At 44.7% G+C, this 20720-nt stretch overlaps 1 protein-coding gene across 3 annotated transcripts in view; it reads right to left on the reverse strand.

The window, feature by feature from the left end:
- Positions 1 to 6605: 6605 nt before the first annotated feature.
- Positions 6606 to 20720, reverse strand: part of sbno1 (strawberry notch homolog 1 (Drosophila)) — a 106923-nt gene continuing 92808 nt past the window's right edge. For all 3 annotated transcript variants that reach the window (XM_086011844.1, XM_086011843.1, XM_086011845.1), the window contains 4 exons: positions 15905 to 16042; positions 14821 to 14897; positions 11955 to 12148; positions 6606 to 7656 (listed from right to left, as the gene is read on the reverse strand). In XM_086011844.1, the coding sequence (XP_085867970.1) occupies positions 7514 to 7656; positions 11955 to 12148; positions 14821 to 14897; positions 15905 to 16042 (552 nt within the window). In that variant the 3' untranslated portion in view covers positions 6606 to 7513. The remainder of the gene's footprint in view (positions 7657 to 11954; positions 12149 to 14820; positions 14898 to 15904; positions 16043 to 20720) is intronic.

Raw genomic sequence — 20720 nt, forward strand, 5'->3', positions numbered from 1 at the left:
GAATACAAACAGGACAAACAGGAATACAAACAGTGGTTTACCACAGTATCCCCCTGCACTTTTTGTACTCCTCTAGGGCTTCCTCCGTCTTTAGCCTTTTGTATCTGCCAAAAGCCCTCCTTTTTTTTCTAATCCATTCTCGTATATCCCCTGACATCCAAGGTTCCCTGTGGTTTTTGGAACCACCCTTGACCTTTACGGGAACATGTTGCCATTGTATGATCTCAATCTCCCTTCTGAAAGCCTCCCATTGCTCCGATGCGGATTTTCCTACAAGTAGCTGATCCCAGTCCATTTTGGCCAGATCCTGCCTTATCCTATTAAAATCGGCCTTCCCCCAATTTAGAACCTTTATTTCCGGCCCATCCCTGTCCTTTTCCATGACCACCTTAAATCTCACCATATTATGGTCACTGTCACCAAAGTGCTCACCTACTAGCACTTCTTCCACTTGGCCGGCCACATTCCCTAGAACTAGGTCCAGTACCGCCCCCTCTCTTGTAGGACCTTCTACATGCTGGCTCAAAAAGCTCTCCTGGATGCACTTTACGAATTCTACACCCTCTGTGCCTTTCACACTCTGACTATCCCAGTTAATATTGGGGAAGTTGAAATCCCCCATTATTATTACCCTATTATTTGCACATTTCTCTGAGATTTGCCTACATATCTGTTCCTCTATCTCCCCCTGACTGTTTGGAGGCCTATAGTACACTCCCAGCAAAGTGCTTGCCCCCTTCTTGTTTTTAAGCTCCACCCATATGGCCTCATTAGAGGAACCTGCTAATATGTCATCCCTCCTTACTGCAGTAATTGACTCCTTAATTAATATTGCTACACCTCCTCCCCTTATACCCCCCCCCCCTCTGTCTCGCCTGAAGATTCTGTACCCCGGAATATTGAGCTGCCAGTCTTGCCCCTCCCTCAACCATGTCTTCATGATAGCAACAATATCATACTCCCATGTGTTTATCAACACCTTCAGTTCATCCACCTTATTTGCAAGACTCCTTGCATTAAAATAGATGCCATCCAGCCTTGCCCTTGTATATTTGCCCTGTCTACCAAGCTGACTTGTTTTTTTCTCTATAATTGGCAGCACATCACCCCCTATTTCAGCTCCCCTCTGTATCCCATCCCCCTGCCAAGTTAGTTTAAACACCCCCCAACAGTGCTAGCAAACCTCCCCGCAAGGATATTTGTCCCGCTCTGGTTCAGGTGCAACCCGTCCGACTTGTACAAGTCCCACCTTCCCCAGAAGCAGGCCCAGTGATCCAGGAAAGTAAAACCCTCCCCCCTACACCAACTCTTTAGCCACACATTCATCTGCTCTATCCTCCCATTCCTATACTCACTAGCACGTGGCACTGGGAGTAATAGTGTGGGGGGATCAGCCCAGATTCCTGATCATTACCCAGTGGCCCTGGGTTAGTGTGGGGGGATCAGCCCAGATTCCTGCTCCTGATCATTACCCAGTGACTCTGGGTTAGTGTGGGGGGATCAGCCCAGATTCCTGCTCCTGATCATTGCCCAGTGACCCTGGGTTAGTGTGGGATAATCAGCCCAGATTCCTGCTCCTGATCATTGCCCAGTGACCCTGGGTTAGTGTGGGGCGATCAGCCCAGATTCCTGATCATTACCCAGTAACCCCGGGTTAGTGTGGGGGGATCAGCCCAGATTCCTGCTCCTGATCATTGCCCAGTGACCCGGGTTAGTGTGGGGGGATCAGCCCAGATTCCTGCTCCTGATCATTGCCCAGTGACCCTGGGTTAGTGTGGGGCGATCAGCCCAGATTCCTGATCATTACCCAGTAACCCCGGGTTAGTGTGGGGGGATCAGCCCAGATTCCTGCTCCTGATCATTGCCCAGTGACCCGGGTTAGTGTGGGGGGTTCAGCCCAGACTCCTGCTCCTGATCATTGCCCAGTGACCCGGGTTACGAAATCGCCCCTTCTGATCTCTGCTCGGTGATTCTGTGTAATGAAGGGACATTAATCCAGGATTAAGCTTTCAGTCATTGTTCGGTTGCTCCGGAGGTTCGTGGATTGACTCGCCGGAGGAACGGACCTTTCGCCGGATGCTCTCTCTCTCCCCCCAGGCCTCGGTGAAGTGTTCCAGCAAAATCAGCTTCCATCTGCGCATGGGCAGAACGCCTCCGGTTCGTTGGCAGCAGTCGCGTCTTTTAAACATGTTGTTACAGGAAAAGAGAGGCAGATCACCGGAAGGGAAATAAATTATAAGGAATTTTGTAAAGACTTGATCTGTAAATGTCAACGGCTCTGTTGTCAGGTGTACAAGTTAGTAGAGTGCGATGGTTAACTTGCCTTTACATTCCTGCGAGTTAGATTTAAAATATTTACAAACTTCAGCACAGTGGCCCATTACAAATTGTGATTTAAACAGGGTAGATGCAGGTAGGATGCTTCCCCTGGCTGGAGAGTCTAGAAGTATGGGGTCACAATCTCAGGAGTCAGAGTATTTAGGACAGAGATGAGGAGAAATTTCTTCACCGAGAGGGTTGTGAATGTGGAATTCTCTACCCAGAGGACTGTGGAGGCTCAGTCGTTGAGTATATTCAAGACAGAGATCGTTAAGAGTTTTGGATATTAAGGGAATCAAGGGATGTGGGTACAGTGGAAGAAGGTAGAGTTGAGTTAGATCATTGATTGACGGAGCAGGCACAAAAGGGCAAATGCCCCACTCCAGCTCTTATTTCTTATATTAAAAATATACACAACACATTTAACACATTTCTGTGTTAGGGAAATTGATGGGATTGAAGGCTGATAAATCTCCATGGCCTGATAATCTACATCCTAGGGTACTTAAGTGGCCCTAGAAATAGTAGATGCATTGCTGATCATCTTCCAACATTCAATGGAATCTGAAACAGTACCCATGGATTGGAGGGTAGCTAATGTTACCCCACTATTCAAAAAAGGTGGTCGAGAGAAAACAGGGAATTACAGACCGGTAAGACCGACATCGGTAGTGGGGAAAATGCTAAAGTCCATTACAAAAGATGTAACAGCAGAGCACTTGGAAAACAGTGACAGGATCGGACAAAGTCAACATGGATTTACAAAAGGTAAATCTACTGGAATTGTTTGAGGATGTAACTGGTAGGATAAGGGAGAACCAGTGGATGTGGTGTATTTGGACTTTCAGAAGGCTTTTGATAAGGTCCCGCCTAAGAGATTAGCATGTAAAGTTAAGGCACGTGGGTTTGGGGGCAAGGTATGGACTTGGATAGAGAACTGATTGGCAGACAGGAAGCAAAGAGTTGGAATAAAGGGGTCGTTTTCCAAGTGGCAGGCAATGACTAGTGGGGTACCGCAGGGCTCGGTCCTTGGACCCAAGCTATTCACAATATATATTAATGATGATCTAGACAAGGGAACTAGATGCAATATCTCCAAATTTGCAGATGACACAAAGCTGGATGGGCGTGTGTGCTGTGAGGAGGATGCCAAGAAACTCCAGGATGATTTGGACAGGTTGGGTGATTGGGCAAAAGCATGGCAGATGCAATATAACATGGATAAATGTGAGGTTATCACTTTGGTGGCAAAAACAGGAAGGCAGATTATTTATTATCTGAATGGCAATAGATTGGGAGAAGGGGAAGTGCAACAAGACCCGAGTGTCCTTGTGCACCAGTCGCTGAAGGTAAGCATGCAGGTGCAGCAGGTGGTTAAGAAGGCAAATGGTATGTTGGCCTTCGTAGCAAGAGGGTTTGATTACAGGAACAAGGATGTCTTGCTGCAGTTGTACAGGGCCTTAGTGAGACCACATCTTGAGTATTGTGTGCAGTTTTGGTCACCTTATCTGAGGAAGGATGTTCTTGCCCTGGAGGGAGTTCAGCGAAGATTCACCAGGCTGATACCTGGGATGGCAGGAATGACGTATGAGGAGAGATTGGGCTTGTACTCGCTGGAGTTTAGAAGAATGAGAGTGAATCTCATTGAAACAGTGAGGAGGTCGCGGTGACGAGGAGGACGGAGCGGCTGAGGGACATCGTGCTCCCATGCCACTGGAAGCCATTGTATTGACTTTCTGAACGCGGCGCTGTATGAATAGCTGACGCGTCCCTACGGGGAGTGAACATTCCATTGTAATTGTACTGGTTACATATGGCAAATAAAATTGAATTGAATTGAAATGAAACTTATAAAATTCTGACCGGACTGGACAGACTAGATGCAGGAAGTATGTTCCTGATGGTCGGGGAGTCCAGAACCAGGGGTCACAGTCTAAGGATAAGGGGTAGGCCATTTAGGACAGAAATGAGGAGGAATTTCTTCACCCAGAGAGTGGTGAAGCTGTGGAGTTCTCTACCACAGAAGGCAGTAGAGGCCAATTCATTAAAATATTCAAGAAGGAGTTGGATATATTTTTTAAGGCTAAAGGGATCAAGGGGTATGGGGAGAAAGCAGGGACAGGGTACTGAAATTGGATGATCAGCCATGATCACATTGAATGGCGGAGCAGGCTCGAGGGGCCGAATGGCCTACTCCTATCTTCTATTGTTTTTTATGTTTCTATTTCAGATTTCCAGTAGCCGCAGTATTTTGCTTTTGTACATTTAACGTCTTGGCTTACAAGGCCCATTCTGCCCAAACGCACCTCAATCTTCTGATGAAAGGTCATCGACCTGAAACGTTAACAGTTTCTCTTTCCACAGATGGGGTCTGGCCTGCTGAGTGTTGCAGCATTTTCTGTTTTTAACCTCAATCTTGGTTGCCTGTAATCTCAACAAAGCTTCATTCACAGGCTCAATGTTCAATTGCCACAGCCTACATTGCTAAAACTGCACAACACAAGTCACAGAATTCTGCTCCCAAACAAAACTCTGGCATATCAATTGCTGTAGAGTTAATCAAACTTCATTATTTAGCTGAAGTAAACCAGTAGGTTAAGACCTACTATATTCAGTCTTCCTTCTGCTTCGAATCTAAATCAACCTTCACATACTAGTCAACAAATGGGCAAGGGGGGGGGGGGGGGGGGGAAAGGAAGAGAAAGAGGAATAGACAATAAAAGACATTGCTCCCAAGAATTTGATACCACAGAAATCTTGTTGGCATCAGCCCGTTTGTATGTATCTAAGGTTTTATTTTAGAAGCACACTAGTTATTTTGAAAGAGATAGTAGTTGTGGCCAACATGAACTTAAACAGAAATAGGAAGCTCCGAATGTGGACACATTTCCAAAACTAAAGACTGAATATCCTTCACGTCGGTCAAAGATAATGGCAAGGATCCGTAAACAAAATACTTTCTTTTTACACAGATCTGTGGAATTGACACTATGACTTGGAGGAATTAAACTGTGATACACACTGAAGTCTAAAACATGGGCGTGACTGTGATGTCCTATTCAAATGCCAAATAAAGATACACCTACTAGTGGAGAATGAAGCTCATGAATCTCAAGCTAAAATAGGAGCCAACATCATAAATGCCCTAAAAATGTTGATGAGTCCAGGGATTCAATGGCTCAGGCATGAATTGGCGCTAAAGATTTAAATTCCAGGAGGTAAACGTTCCCCAGTTAAGAGAGCAGAGAGGGAAGCGCGCCTCTCCAAACAGCAATGGTGATAAGGTCAAAGAGAACACCAACATTTCTCCTCCCTCTCCCCTTTTCCCCAGTTGGAATACTGGATGAATGAGGAAAATTTCTATACAATTTCAATACTTACCACAGCAATATTAGCAAAACGGGAAAGCGTAACCAGTTCACATTGAATATTCAACCGTATTTTTAATCACTTTAGTGTTGTTCCGTCAGAATATACACAACCATCGGGATCCTGCTCTGTATCCTCCATAATGCACATCATCACTTTTCTCATCTTTAAAAACTCCACCACTAGTTTCCATTAATACAATATGATTTATTAATAGTCTGCTGCAAGAGGCCTGTGTCTTGCAGTAATGTATTTGTTGACAATTCTAAACTTAAATATAGTTACAAACAATTCGGTATCTTCAGTAGTGCAACTTGCGCCAGCATGAAATGGCAAAACTTCCTTGCTATTCTGATAAAGTTGACAAAACTATTTATAGTCAAAACAAAGTATTGATATCATAGCTGAGACTATACACATTTGTACAGTACAAGTCTGACTAACTGAAGTAATATCTACGCTCTGTTAAATACTTAACAGCGTTGAACTGTGTGAACAGCACGTGAGGAAACCACACATGGTGCAGTTGTCTTCAGAGGCTCCCTTCTTACATTTCACAGCCCGACTAAGTAATCGGCTTCACCAGCATGAGTAAAACGTGCAACCAACGTATTGTGAATTGGAAGAACACAAGAGTACGAGATGTACATTTCTTACTTGAATTATTAGCTTTGATATTTTATGACTGACGGGTGGCAGCATTTAAACTTCCCACACCAGCCACAACTTACATGCACTCGAGATTACAGTCATCCGGAATATTCGATTAAGCTTCACAAATTAGTTTTTATTTAAAAACTGCTCTCCACTATGTTGAAAGATGTCATCTAAACAATAGTAAGTGTTGCATAAAATTGCATGGTCGAAAATGAGTAAGCAATACTAGATGAGTGATTAAATATGATGGAGCTGTTAAAGTGGTTCTCAGAATTTTAATATAAAATCACCAGATAATTTAAGATTGTGCCATGAAACACTGAAATACAGAACATACATTTTGCAGTTACCCAGAAATTACACATCGTGGAGAAAGAAAGCATATCAACATATTCAAAACCGCTCTGTATAAAGTAATTAAATCCCCCCATAAATTTTCAATTATACCGCCTTTTTTTTTTTTAAATAGGCCAGGATTTTTGCAAATTTTTGTATCATATTTACATCCTGCTCATAGGATATGCATGATAATCAAACCCTGAATGAATGCTTGTTCTCTTTTAAGACTGCAGGGTTTACAAACCCAGCCCAGAGTTATGAAAATTTTACAGGGTCCAATAAGCTTGTATTTAAAGTGAAACATTCTCGGTACGTACAGTAAGTAACGTAGCCCTCAGCATGTCTCCAGAACCAGTGCACTCGCATTTGTAACAAAGAAGTTACAAAATGTCCTCACTTATGCTACAAAACAGGACACAGGAAATGAAAAGTGAAATTAATTCATCGGTGAAGCGTTTGACTGGTGTGCACATGCACACATTGCTTTCCATTACTTGAACAGCAGAAATGGAAGTGGAGAATTATAGCAGCTAGTGTCAGTAAAGAACAAAGTGCTAACATGAAGAGTCTCAGGAGGGGGAAGAAAAAAAAAGTAAAACGTCCAACTTCTTGGCCTTCAACTGTCGCCCGTTTGTTAATCAGAACTCGTCTCTGATTTAATTACAGGTAATCCCAGATTCACTACTTTCACCGATACTTCACTAATCAAGGAATCTCTTTGGAACATGACCCTGAATTCCTGAAAATAGTGAAGGTCACACGGTGGTGCACTTCTGTAATTTACTTTTCAAGTAAGGTTAGCAGTCAAGTATGTGCAGTCCGGCAGTCACTATGTGTTGCTCATGTGACTCATGCTCTGAGGGTGGAGCTGCTGCCACATCTGTTGCTGCTGCAGCGCCAGCTGTTGTGACTGGTCCGACGTTGACAGAATGTTCATCAATGGAGAGAGACAGTTCTGTGGAATGATCAAACCTGTTAAAACAAAATTAGAAAATGTAGGTTAAACATAATTAAAAAGTACATCGGTGTGATCACAACCTTCATTTTCTGAGAGTAAAAAGTAGCATTCTGATCAGATTTCAGGGTCACACCAAACCCAAGTGACAGTATCGACCAGTTTTGCACCCAAGTTACCAACCGATGAACCAAAACACAACATTCAAACATTAAGACGCGTGGATAGAAGATACAAAATTAGCAGGGCAATCTCTCGCGGCCGTCTGCTTCAGTCACATGGGATTTTATCAGTAGCCTGTAATCGGCCACGGTCCCAATCACAGAAACATAGAAGATAGGAGCAGGAGTAGGCCATTCGGCCCTTCGAGCCTGCTCCGCCATTCAACGAGATCATGGCTGATCATCCAAACCCTAGCACCCGGTCCCTACGCCGACAGCCATCCCACACAAGCCCTATCCCCGTAACCCCGCGTATTTAATCCCCCCTAACACTAAGGGCCAATTTTTATCTTGGCCAATCAACCTAACCCGCACATCTTTGGACTGTGGGAGGAAACCAGAGCACCCGGAGAAAACCCACGCAAACACGGGGAGAATGTGCAAACTCCACACAGTCACCCGAGGCCGGATTTGAACCCGGGTCTCTGGCGTTGTGAGGCAACAGTGCTAACCACTATGCCACCGCGCTGCCCCATCCCCAGAAATAAGGCCCCATCCTTGTTGGTCACACTGGTCAGTGAGGAGGGATCTCTCTTTCCAGGATAAAGGCTAAACAATGAGAGTGATTGATTCCGAGCGTGAATGAGGAATTTGACGCCTTCTTGGGTCTGATCTCTGACTTCCTGAAACCTACAAAATGTTTGCCTCTCCAAACCTTGGTACTGCAGGTATGAAGCTGGGCACATCCAAAGTGCAGTAGCCTATGAACACAATCTTCCGAACTAAAGCATCACTGATCTGCAACTAGGAGCAGGAAGAAGCTAACCCTTACTGAGAAGTCAAGCTCTGGCATTAATAGGTGGCAAACAAACAATGTACTTCGATCCTTTGAGAGTTTTTGTAAGGCTGTACTAGAACAGGGTGCTCAAATCTGGCTGAGAATGGACTGTACTAAATAAGTTTGTTCTTGTGAAATCTACTTCCACCGCTCTTTCAGGCAGTGCATTCCAGATCAAAACTCGAAATTATGCCCTGTACATCCAAGTCATATATCTATCCATCTATATCAAACAGACCTAATACTGACCCCTGGGGGATACCACTGTATATTTCCCTCCAGTCTGAAAAACAACTGTTCACCACGACACTTCACCCGGCTACCGACCATAGAACATATATATCAAACGCTGCCTACGGAGGGCACGGTCCATCATCAAAGACCCTACCCACCCCAGCCACAGTCTGTTCGCCCTCCTACCATCTGGAAGACGCTACAGATGCATTCGCACTCGTACGACCAGATTTAGGAACAGCTTCTTTCCCAGGGCTGTCATCCTACTGAACTCCACAAATAAACACTAAAGCCTGCACATCTGCCGATGCACTTTATTATGGTCATATTTATGCTAATATATATGTACAAATGTATGTTGAAATGTTTAAGTGTCCTAATCCAAATTGTACACTCTCGGGAGCCGCAAGCCTACATTTCGTTGTACTGCACTTGTGCACTAACAATGACAATAAAAGTTGATTTGATTTGATTTGATTAACCAATTTCGTACCCACCAAGCCACTGTCCTGTTAATCCAATGGGCTTCAATTTTGTTAACAATATTATATGGTACTTCAGCAAAAGCCTTTTGAAAGTCCATACACACAACCACACTACCCTCATCAATCCTCTCTGTTACTTCAAAGAACTCGATCAAGTTAGTCAAACCCAATTTGCCCTTAAATAATCAGTGCTGACTTTAATTTATTTACCCATACTTTTCCAAATCCCAATTAATTGTGTCCTGGATTAATGTCTCCAGGGAGCTCTGGTTGCCCTACCTTTCCGGCTCGTGGGAATGTACCTTGACTGTACCCGAACCATGTCCTCTTTAAAGGCAGTTCGATTACAGTTTTGCCTGCCAATCTTTGATTCCCATTTACCTGGGCCAGATCCATTCTCAACCCACTGAAATTGGCTTTCCTCCAATGAAGTATTTTTACTCTAGATTGCTCCCTGTCCTTTTCCATAGCTAGTCTAAGGAGGATTGGAAGATTGTGGCCAGAGCCTCCGCAATTTCCACCCTTACTTCCTTCAGCAACCCAGAATGCATTTCATTCGGACCGGGTGACTTTTCTTGGAGCGCTGCCAAACTTCTGTATCTCTTTTTATCCGATCCAATTTCTTGACCAACTCATCCTTTACCATGACATTGACAGCATCCTCCTCTTTAATGAAGACAGGTGCAAAGTACTCTTTTAGTACCTCAACCATACCCTCTGTCTCCACAAGATGATCTCCTTTTTGGTCCCTAATCGACCCCACACTTCCTTTGACTTTTACGATTCATATCTTTATAAAAGACTCTCCCTTTTATGTTACCTGCGAATCTATTCTCATACACTCTCTTTGCCCCTCTTATTTCCCCTTTCAGTTCTCTGTACTTTCTGCATTCAGCTTGGTTCTCTATTGAATTATAAACCTGACATTTGAAACATGGGGTACAGTAGCATAGTGGACGAGTAATCCAGAGGCCTGGACTAATGATCCAGAGACATGAGTTCAAATCCCACCACAGCTGCTGGGGAATTTAAATTCAGCTAATTAAATAAATGTGGAATACAAAGCTAGTATCAGTAATGGTGACCGCGAAACTACCAAATTGTCGTAAAGCCCCATCTGGTTCACTAATGAAGGAAATCTGCCGTCCTTACCCGGTCTGGCTGATATGTGACTCCAGACCCACAGCAATGTGGTTGATTTTTAACTGCCCTCTGAAATGGCTGAACAAGCCACTCAGTTGTATAAGGTGGCTCATCACCACCTTCTCATGGGCAATAAATGCTGGCTTTGCCAGCAATGCCCACGTTATGAATGAATAAAAAAAAAATCAATTCTACAGCTGCAGGATATCTAGATTGTGCTACATAGGCTGGCAATGGTTTATGTTCCTTATATTACACATGTACTTTTTTCCACTGGAATGCTCAGTACAGGAAACTTTGTGCTATCCGGCACCGAGCTGTTGCCGTTCCCTCAAAACTGCTGGACACACCAGTGTTAATGTTGAAGCATACAGAGCTTTTCATCTCCGTATCTGACAACAGACACTGTTGCTTAGCAACAGCTTCTAAACAGTCGGCCCGTACCTTGGAAGCGTCTCTCTGAAGCTGTTGCTAAGCTACAGAGACTTTGCAGAGCCTGACTGTTGGAAAAAAAAAAAGCCACGAGAAGAAAAAAAAACGAACAAAACGGCTCCTGATTTTTGCTGGTGGCTCGAGCTTGCCGGACATTTAGCCTCCGGATTACACAAAGTTTCCTGTACAGCTCAGGCACAAATGGCCCAGTGATATTTCCTACCCAGGACCCAAGTAAACACTGCACTACACAGGAGCTAATAGCAAAAGCTCTACATACAAAGGAGTTAATTGGGAGAGTAGACCAAGAGTGTTGCTCTCCTCAATTTAGCTTCAAGCTGTAGCAGTCTCCATTAACGGAGAGCAAAGTATGTTCGAAGTGAAAACGCATGCACAGAGCAGCCATGATAAATTGTCCACTGCGCAACATAATTACATCGTGATATCAACCAGTGACATTGTGACTTTGTAAAACGTACAAGGATGGAAGTGCCGAGGTGACAATTGCACGGTGTATCACAGGAGTGTGGTTCTACAAATCAAAGGCGGCAGCACTTTCCTGGCAGATAGGAGAGTCGCCAAGACCCACAGAAAATAACGAGTCTCCCCGGCTGCCAAAGAATGATCAATTTTATCTGCATCTGGCCGCTGGCTATGGGGCCCAGCAGTCAAAGAACACAATAAAAACAGCTAAAGATTACTAGCGACTTAATACATAAAAGGTTAAAGGGATTCTCCACTCCTCCAAGGGTTGAAAACACGAAAATAAAATCCAAAATGGAGCTTGTGATGGGAACACTGAGAAAAGAACAGCCCTAATTTTACGAACCCAAGTTAGTTACACGAAAGTGGGATGCCATGTGTGGTTATCATTCGACAAGACCCCCCGCAGGCACATTAATTCGCTGACAGGAACTGATTTATTGCATTTTTTGACAGGCAAATTACAAGCCAGCCTCACTATAAAGCAAATTGCAATGTTTCCGCTTTCTGTAGAATACTAATCCATTGCACGCACTCACCTACAATCCTTTGCCCATCTTCTGTTTTTAATCGCACAATCTGCATTTTTACATTTGTCCCACTCACTGAGGCCAAGACTCCTTCCACTTTTGTCCAGACACTAAGAACTGAACCACAGAGGACGTGATACATACGGCACCGCAGCCCAACTTCGCAAACCATTCCAAGGCTTACTTTCTTGCAGTTTCCACGCCTATTAACATAAAACAATGAGTTACAAAAGGAGCAGTTTCACTCTCCAAAGACCCCTCGGGATCTGAAGTGCATGAGGACTTGTCTGCAGTTGATGGTGTTGGTTCACCATCATGAAGCCTGTATCCAGAGGAATGAGGCAGACATCCTTCCCCACTCAACTTCTTTCCACGTTAACACAGAATTAATGACATTGCTAATGAATTTTTATAGCTGAATTAAAATGGCTGACACATAGCTACAGCTCTGATTCCAACACATGCAGCCTAGGTCCAAACCCCCACATCTACTAAACCTATGGGTAACTACTAGATGGACCACAGTGCAATTATAGCAAGCCATTAACAGAGGCTCTGGCTGGGAAAGATACTGCGTGGAAGCGGGAAAGCCAGGAAAAGAATAACATTTCTTAAACAAGTGAAAATCTGTAACAGAGACAACACATTGCACCATTCAATCAAAATCAAATCCAAGAGAAACAATGTTTGGAGAGGAAAAAACACTCCTTTGTTGGTACATTGCAGTTTCTTCCCAACATTAACACGGCCCACTGACCCTGCTCTAGCACTTACTCTAGTTAGATATGGTTGGCTCTCTTTTTAATCACAATTCCCCATATCCTTTAACATGCTTACTTCCCAAGTATCTACCCTTCTTTAAGGCACCTCAATTGATTCTGCTTCTGGGGCAGTGCCTTCCACATTCTCACACCCTCTGCATGAAGACCATTTGTGTTGGAGTAAAAAATCCACAAGTCAGAGACAATATAGGACTCATGTAACATCAATCTTTCATACAAATCAAGGAACCACTGCAAGATGACCAATGATGCTTTGCACCATCACGTGGACATGGTTTTGCAAAAGTGCTCATTTTCACTGCAGTTGCAATTCAAACTCGAGCGTTTTTTTTATTGGAAATTACTAACTACTTCGTTCTCCAATGAAATTGAACAAACTGGAAACCAACTACCATCCCTCTCCGAATACCTAACCCAGACCACTGACTGGGATGCAGCTCGAGATGGTTGTTCTCTAATTTTCTCTACCTGCAATAAAACGTCTAGCATGAGCTTGCTAGTTCCCATGCATCAACACATTGCTGGAGCTCCACAACACCACTGTGCGGTCTCCTGCTTCCTCCCAGATTAATACCAATTTTAAGTTCCCTATTGGCACAATGCTTCCTCCTGTAGTTTTGGGAAATTTCTACAGTCCCGACAGCCAGTCTTCCTGGTATGTCACTGCCACTCTAAACAGAAAACTTGCATTCGGTCACTCTGAAAGGGGTACACTCGCATAGTACAACTTTCATTCCAACTCCGAGCCATCTAGTAAAGAACCAAGAGTAACAGAACTGGAGAGTAACAAGCTCGAATTACTGGTGATTTAAACTTGAGTTGACTACGCAGTGACAGCACATCACCCTTAGAGAACTTAAGCATCCACCCAACAACTATTGTTCATTACTTAATTGATGTACAAATATCTTCAGACATCAGCACTTGTCTTGGTATGTTGAAAAGTCTATGAGAGGACACAAGTTAACTGGCAGTGCTGCTCCATCTCTTCAGACACTGAAGGACAGAGGTCCTGAAACTCATCACCTGGCCCACAGAATTGTTCAAGGAAAAGAACCCTCCAAAGCCATCTCTCCATTATAAAGTACAACACACGTATTTATATAGCAGCTTGAACAGGAAAAACACCGCAAAGCGCTTCAGAGAAGTGTAATTAAAAAATTGGACATGAGCCAAAGAAGGAGATATCAGGAAGGTGACCAAAGAGGTGGGTTTTAAGCAGGGTCTTAAAGGAGGTGAAAGAGGTGAAGGGGTTTAAGGAGGGAGTTCCAGAGCATGGGGCCCAAGCAGCTAGACATGGCCACTAATGGTGGAGCGTAGGCCTGGAAAATACACAACAGATCAGAGTCAGAGGAATGGAGAGTTCCGGGTTGTTGGGGGGGGGGGGTTATGGGGCTGGAGAATGGCTTTGCTATTCCCAGTATTTAACTGGAGGAAACTGCAGCTCTTCCAAGTCTACATTGGACAAACAGGCTGACAACACAGAGGCAGCAGAGTGATAGAGCTGGGTATCATCAGCGTACATGTTGCAAGCTGAAGTCGCCATGGGGTGTATGTAGATGAGGAAGATGAAGGGAGCAGGGTTAGATCGTTGAAGGACTCTGCAGGTAAGTGTACAGGGGCAGGAAGAGAAGCCAATGCTGGAGATGCTCTGGCCATGATCAGATAGTTAAGAGTGTTAAGATAGTTATGCCATGGCAGTCCCTCCAAGCTGGACAACAGAGGAGAGGTGTGGGGGGAGGATGGTGTGGTTAACCATGTCAAAAGCTGCAGAGAAGTTGAGAAAGACAAGGAGGGATATTACATAACTGAGAATTTCAGGTGAGACTTTGGTTCAGACCTTTTCATTGCTGTAACGGTGCAAATCTAATTGGAAAGATTCAAACATGGAGTTGCGGGAAAGGTGGGCACAGATGTGGGAGGTGACTATATGTTCAAGGATTTTGGATACGAGGGGGAAGTTGGAGATGGGGCGGTAGTTTGCAAGGATAGATAGAGGGATCGAGGGGGATCTGAGGTAGCATTGACACAATTAGAGGAAAATAGTACAACGTTGAGACATTTTAGCCATTTTATTTTACGTCCATACTAACCAATATGCATGAGTACAAGTGTTTGCAGATGACTTGTACTGTTCCATCCAATGTGACTCTGCTTCCCCAGAGGATACCTGTGAAGATAGTTACAAAAAGGTTAAATGTTACATCAGAAACAGTTCTCAATTAAAAAGTTTGCCCCCTTGCCAGCTCCAGTTTTAGTCGGCTACAATGGCATATATCAAGTTTAAATAAAAACACTGCGAATGCAGCAGTGCTTCACCTATTCCAGGTCCTGCAATGAAAAAACAAGGTAATTCAGGATGTAGGCATATTGGCCTAGAAATTCACTAGGCTTAGCGCCCCATTTGGGGCGCTGGAGGGCCTAGCGCCGGAGTTATGGCCAGTTGGCAAATTCAGTGGGGCCCTTCCGTCGGCGTTACACCGGTTGCGCTGCGCCGGCACCGATGACGTCATCGGTGTGCGCAGCGTCCCGGTTGCCGTGGTGACGGGCCCCAGCGCCGAAATTCAGTTGCGGCCGCCTCGCCCGTGGCAGCCGCAACTAAGACTTTGGCAACCGAGTCTTGCAGGAGTTAGCGCCGGCGCATTAAGGTCGCGCGGCAGCCGGCCGCTTTCCCGCCGGCCGCCTGCCCGCACCTCCCTCCCCGGACTCCTCCACCCCCCCCCCCCACCCCCGGAACAGATGCGTCTGGCCTGCAAGCCCGGCACTTGTCCGAGGTGCCGGGCTCATTTCTCTGAACATTTGAACGGCCAGCGGGCGGGTGCAGGCAGCTCCTCCTTAACTGAAGGAGGAGGCCTGCACTTCCCCAGCCTGCCGCACCACATCGGGTGCCGCAGCGCCGGAATTGCGCCGCAATGCGGCACTCAGCGCCCATTTCGAGGCGCTGGCACCCTCTAGTAGCGCCGGCAGCCGTTTGGGCGCGGCGCTACTGAATTTTTGGCGCGCGCAGGGGACTTAGCGCCGGCGCTAAATTTCCAGCGCTAAAGCCCTGGCGAACCCACAACCGAATTTCTAGGCCATTATCTCCAAAGTGGGCTCAGTTTAATGTTCTAACACAAGCAAGGCCACTTATTGCTTAATGCACATTTAATTAGCTCATTTTAGTCAATGTTCTTTCACCTTTTTATATTTCTTTTTTAGGTCAATATAATTCTCTAGTTTGAGCTGTTTGCCAGTGTTTGGTCTGTACATCATAAACAGTCGCTTCTTGCTGTTAACTTCCTTGACCAGAACTGCCGTCTTTTTATTATTCCTTATCTGGAACAAAGGACAATTAAACGTGCTGTTATTGACAGTTGAAGATAAGCTGGCTATTTCACAGTACGCCATTGTAACCCATTTTGTGGCACAACATACACCCAGAGACTGCCTTTTAACCACATTTGTTAATGTGGGTTTTGGAGATGGGATTTCTGATGTTCATGCCACCCCCGGGAGTTAATAGAACGAGGAATATGGGGGGAGGGATGAGAGATGTGTGACGCACTGTCTAATGGATAGTGACCCCCTTGATGGGCCTCCCCGTTTCAATGTGTGTAAATGCAAATACAGAAGATATACACAAATGCAATCATTTTCAATGGTTTTTACATAAATTCTGTATTCATTGCACTCTCTGAAAACATGCAGGAAAAAGTGAGCGACATTTTTCAGAAACAAATGAAGTACTTTGAATCCTCAATGGCTTGACTGATGGACAAAGGACATCAATGTCACAAATTAATGTAATCTCTTCATTTCCAGAGTAACATCATTTCTGCCCAGTGGGGGGGAAGTTCTGCATTTGTGGGTAGAATGGAGCAGCATCAGTTCCTGAGCCACACTTCCTTTGTTTATTGTAGAAACGGGCAGAGCAACCCGATAAACACAGCCTCTACTTGGTTAAATTGTATTCCTTTTGTGAAGTAGGTTTGGTAGCGGAAATTCACAGCATGTTCAAAACAGGCCAGTCAGGTGACGGAGTCACTCGGCCCAGGTGACGAATTTAGCAACTCACCAGCACCCAGCAATGAATCTAATCTAGGGCCTAGAAATTTGGTATAGCCGCGTTTGGGGCGCTAGTCCTGGCGATGCGCAAAGTTTAGCGCCACCTAGCGTGATATTGGGTTGCAGCGCCCCTAAAGGTGATTGCGGCGCTAAATCAGGCGCTGCACGCTACTCTTAAGGCGCTAACCCGACGGCGCAACCCAATTTCGCGGCGGCGGGTCGCAGCGAAGGTGCGGCCAATAATCACTTTCCCTGAGACACACAGGCGCCGGCCAGCTCTTAAAGGGGCAGGTCAATTGGCATCACCAGACACACTCACTGCCTTAAGAACATAAGAAATAGGAGCAGGAGTAGGCCAATCGGCCCCTCGAGCCTGCTCCGCCATTCAATAAGATCATGGCTGATCTGATCCTAACCGCCAATCTACTATCACAGAACCATCTCCCGAATCTAACAGAATTAGACACACGAAATAGGAGCAGGATCAGGCTACACAGCCCCTGGGCCCGCTCCGCTACCCACAGGGCCATGACCGATCCGAACCTAGACTCATGTCCAAATTCCTGCCCGCTCCCCGTAACCCTTAATTCCCTTTACTTCTAGGAAATTGTCTATTTCTGTTTTAAATTTATGTAATGATGTAGCTTCTACAGCTTTTTGGGGCAGCATATTCCATGGACCTACCACCCTCTGAGTGAAGTAGTTCCTCCTCATCTCAGTTTTGAAAGAGCAGCCCCTTATTCTAAGACTATGCCCCCTAGTTCTAGTTTCACCCATCATCGGGAACATCCTCCCCGCATCCACCCGATCCAACCCCTTCACAATCTTCTATGTTTCAATAAGATCGCCTCTCATTCTTCTGAACTCCAATGAGTAGAGTCCCAATCTACTCAACCTCTCCTCATATGTCCATCCCCGGGATTAACTGAGTGAACCTTCTTTGTACTGACTCGAGAGCAAGTACGTCCTTTCTTAAGTATGGACACCAAAACTGTACGCAGTATTCCAGGTACAGTCTCACCAATACCTTGTACAACTGAAGCAATACCTCCCTATTTTTATATTCTATCCCCCTAGCAATGAAAGCCAACATTCCATTGGCCTTCTTAATCACTTGCTGCACCTGCATACTAACCTTTTGAGTTTCGTGCACCAGGACCCCCAGATCCCTTTGTACTTCAGTACTTTCCAGTTTTTTGCCATTAAGATAATAACTTGCTCTACGATTTTTCCTGCCAAAGTGCATAACCTCACACTTTCCAGTATTGTATTCCATCTGCCAAATCTCTGCCCACTTACTTAGCCTGTCTATATCCCCTTGCAGGTTTTTTTATGTCCTCCTCACTCACTACTTTCCCTCCCATCTTAGTATCATCTGCAAACTTTGATATGTTACATTCGGTCCCCTCCTCCAAATCGTTAATATAGATTGTAAAGAGTTGGGGACCCAGCACTGACCCCTGCGGAACACCACTAGTTACTGATTGCCAGTCCGAGAATGAACCATTTATCCCAACTCTCTGCCTTCTGTTAGATAGCCAATCCTCTATCCATGCCAGAATATTACCCCCAATCCTGTGATTTTTTATCTTAAGCAATAATCTTCTGTGTGGCACCTTGTCAAATGCCTTTTGGAAGTCTAAATACACTACGTCCACTGGTTCCCCTTTATCCACCCTATATGTTACTTCCTCAAAGAACTCCAGCAAATTTGTCAAACATGACTTCCCCTTCATAAAACCATGCTGACTTTGTCCTATTAAATTATGATCCAAATGTCCTGTTACTGTCTCCTTAATAATGGACTCCAATATTTTACCTACCACAGATGTTAGGCTAACTGGTCTATAGTTTCCAGCCTTCTGTCTACTGCCCTTTTTAAATAAGGGTGTTACATTAGCAGTTTTCCAGTCTGCCGGGACCTTTGCTGAGTCCAGGGAGTTTTGGAAAATTACCAATGCATCCACAATCCCTACCGCCACTTCCCTCAAGACCCTAGGATGTAAGCCATCAGGTCCAGGTGATTTATCCGCCTTGAGTCCCATTATTTTACCGAGTACCGCTTCCTTAGTTATTTTGATCGTGTTTAGCTCCTCCCCCCCTTTAGCCCCCTGTTTGTCCAGTGTTGGGATATTCTTAGTGTCTTCTACTGTAAAGACTGATGTAAAATATTCATTCAGTGTTTTTGCCATCTCCATATTTCCCACCGTTAATTTCCCGGTCTCATCCTCTAAGGGACCAACATTTACTTTAGCCACCCTTTTTCTTTTTATATAACTATAAAAACTCTTACTATCTGTTTTTATATTTTTTGCTAATTTACTTTCATAAGCTATCTTCCCTTTCTTAATCAATCTTTGTTATTTTTTTGCTGTCTTTTAAAGTTTTCCCAATCCTCTATCCTCCCACTAGATTTGGCTACCTTATATGCCCTTGTTTTTAGTCGAATACTAATTTCTTTACTTAGCCACGATGGCTGTCTTTTCTTTTACACCCTTTTCTTCTCAGTGGAATATATATTTTTTGGAAGTTGTAAAATAACTCCTTAAATGTACACCACTGATCGTGTATCGTCTTACCCTTTAATCTATTTTCCCAATCCACTCTACTCAATTCCGCTCTCATACCTTCATAGTCTCCTTTATTCAAGCTTAGCACGCTTGTTTGAAATCCAACCTTCTCACCCTCTAATTGAATATGGAATTCAACCATGTTATGGTCACTCATTCCAAGGGGATCCTTTACTAGGACATTTTTAATTAATCCTGTCTCGTTACTGTAGTGTATGTGCCTTTAAGAGCCCCATGTGTACTGCAATGCCGGTAATGGCCACTCGGGCTATATAAGCCTGTATATTGTGTTGTATCCGTTAGTTCCCCTCCAGACTTTGTTTAGTAAACACCTATGAAACCAACTCCTGTCTTCAGTGTCTCTATCAACACACAGACACAACAGTGGCGACGAAGTGGAAACGGACTTACCTACAATTCGGCAGCACCTCAAGGACATCGATTCCTCTGGCGTCCAGAAGAATCAAGAAGTGAAAGAAGCTGTTGTTTCACCAGCTGGCCAAGCTGGTGGCAGGTACTGCGGCAATCCTTCCTGGGCGTCAGGCTGGGGCTCCAGCGGCTGGCTCTGCAGCTGGGCCAAGCAGCGAAAGCGGAGGCAAGCAGTAACAGACGGGGAGGGAGCACTTGGGAGACGGCCGGCGCTGCAAGCAGGTCGGCGTTCAGACCTAGAGAGTCCGGCGGGAACGAGCCTCCAACTGTAAATAAATAAATAAATAAAAGAAGAACGGAAACCGCGGGAAACAGCGTTGTCATCGGCAGGAAAGCGCGGGAAGCGCCATATCTTTTCTGCAGAAAAGAAAGAAAAGCGCGGGAAGCGCCATATCTTTTCTAAGATGCCTAAGTCTGGCAATATTGATGCTTTTGATAACGAGATAGAGGATTGGACCACATATGTGGAAAGAGTGGAGGTATATTGCACCGCAAATGGAATAGATGAAAAAAAAGCTTCAGTACTGCTAAATCTAATGGGCGCAAAGACATACGGGCTGTTACGAAATTTAATCACTCCAGCCAAACCAAAGGACAAGAATTTTTAAGAAATTGTTGATACCCTACAGGAGCACTTAAACCCAACACCGCTGCTGATAGCGGAACGATTCAAATTCTTCAAGAGAAATCAACACAAGAATGAAAGAAACACTGATTACCTCACCGAATTAAGAAAGCTATCAAAACACTGCCAATTCGGGGCAGGACTAGCAGATTATCTTCGACACAAATTCGTCTGCGGTCTCCTAAGTGAAGGAACACAGAAAAGACTGCTTTCTGAGAAAGATTTAACACTGGACAAGGCTTTCAGTATGGTTGTATCATACGAAGCAGCTGCAGAGATACAACAAAAGACACAGGACTTCGGCACCCATGAAATGACACAGGGT

This window comes from Somniosus microcephalus, chromosome 19 (genome assembly GCF_052327205.1).
Source record: "Somniosus microcephalus isolate GS21.2 chromosome 19, FLI_Smic_1.0, whole genome shotgun sequence".
In the NCBI taxonomy this organism is placed as follows: domain Eukaryota; kingdom Metazoa; phylum Chordata; class Chondrichthyes; order Squaliformes; family Somniosidae; genus Somniosus; species Somniosus microcephalus.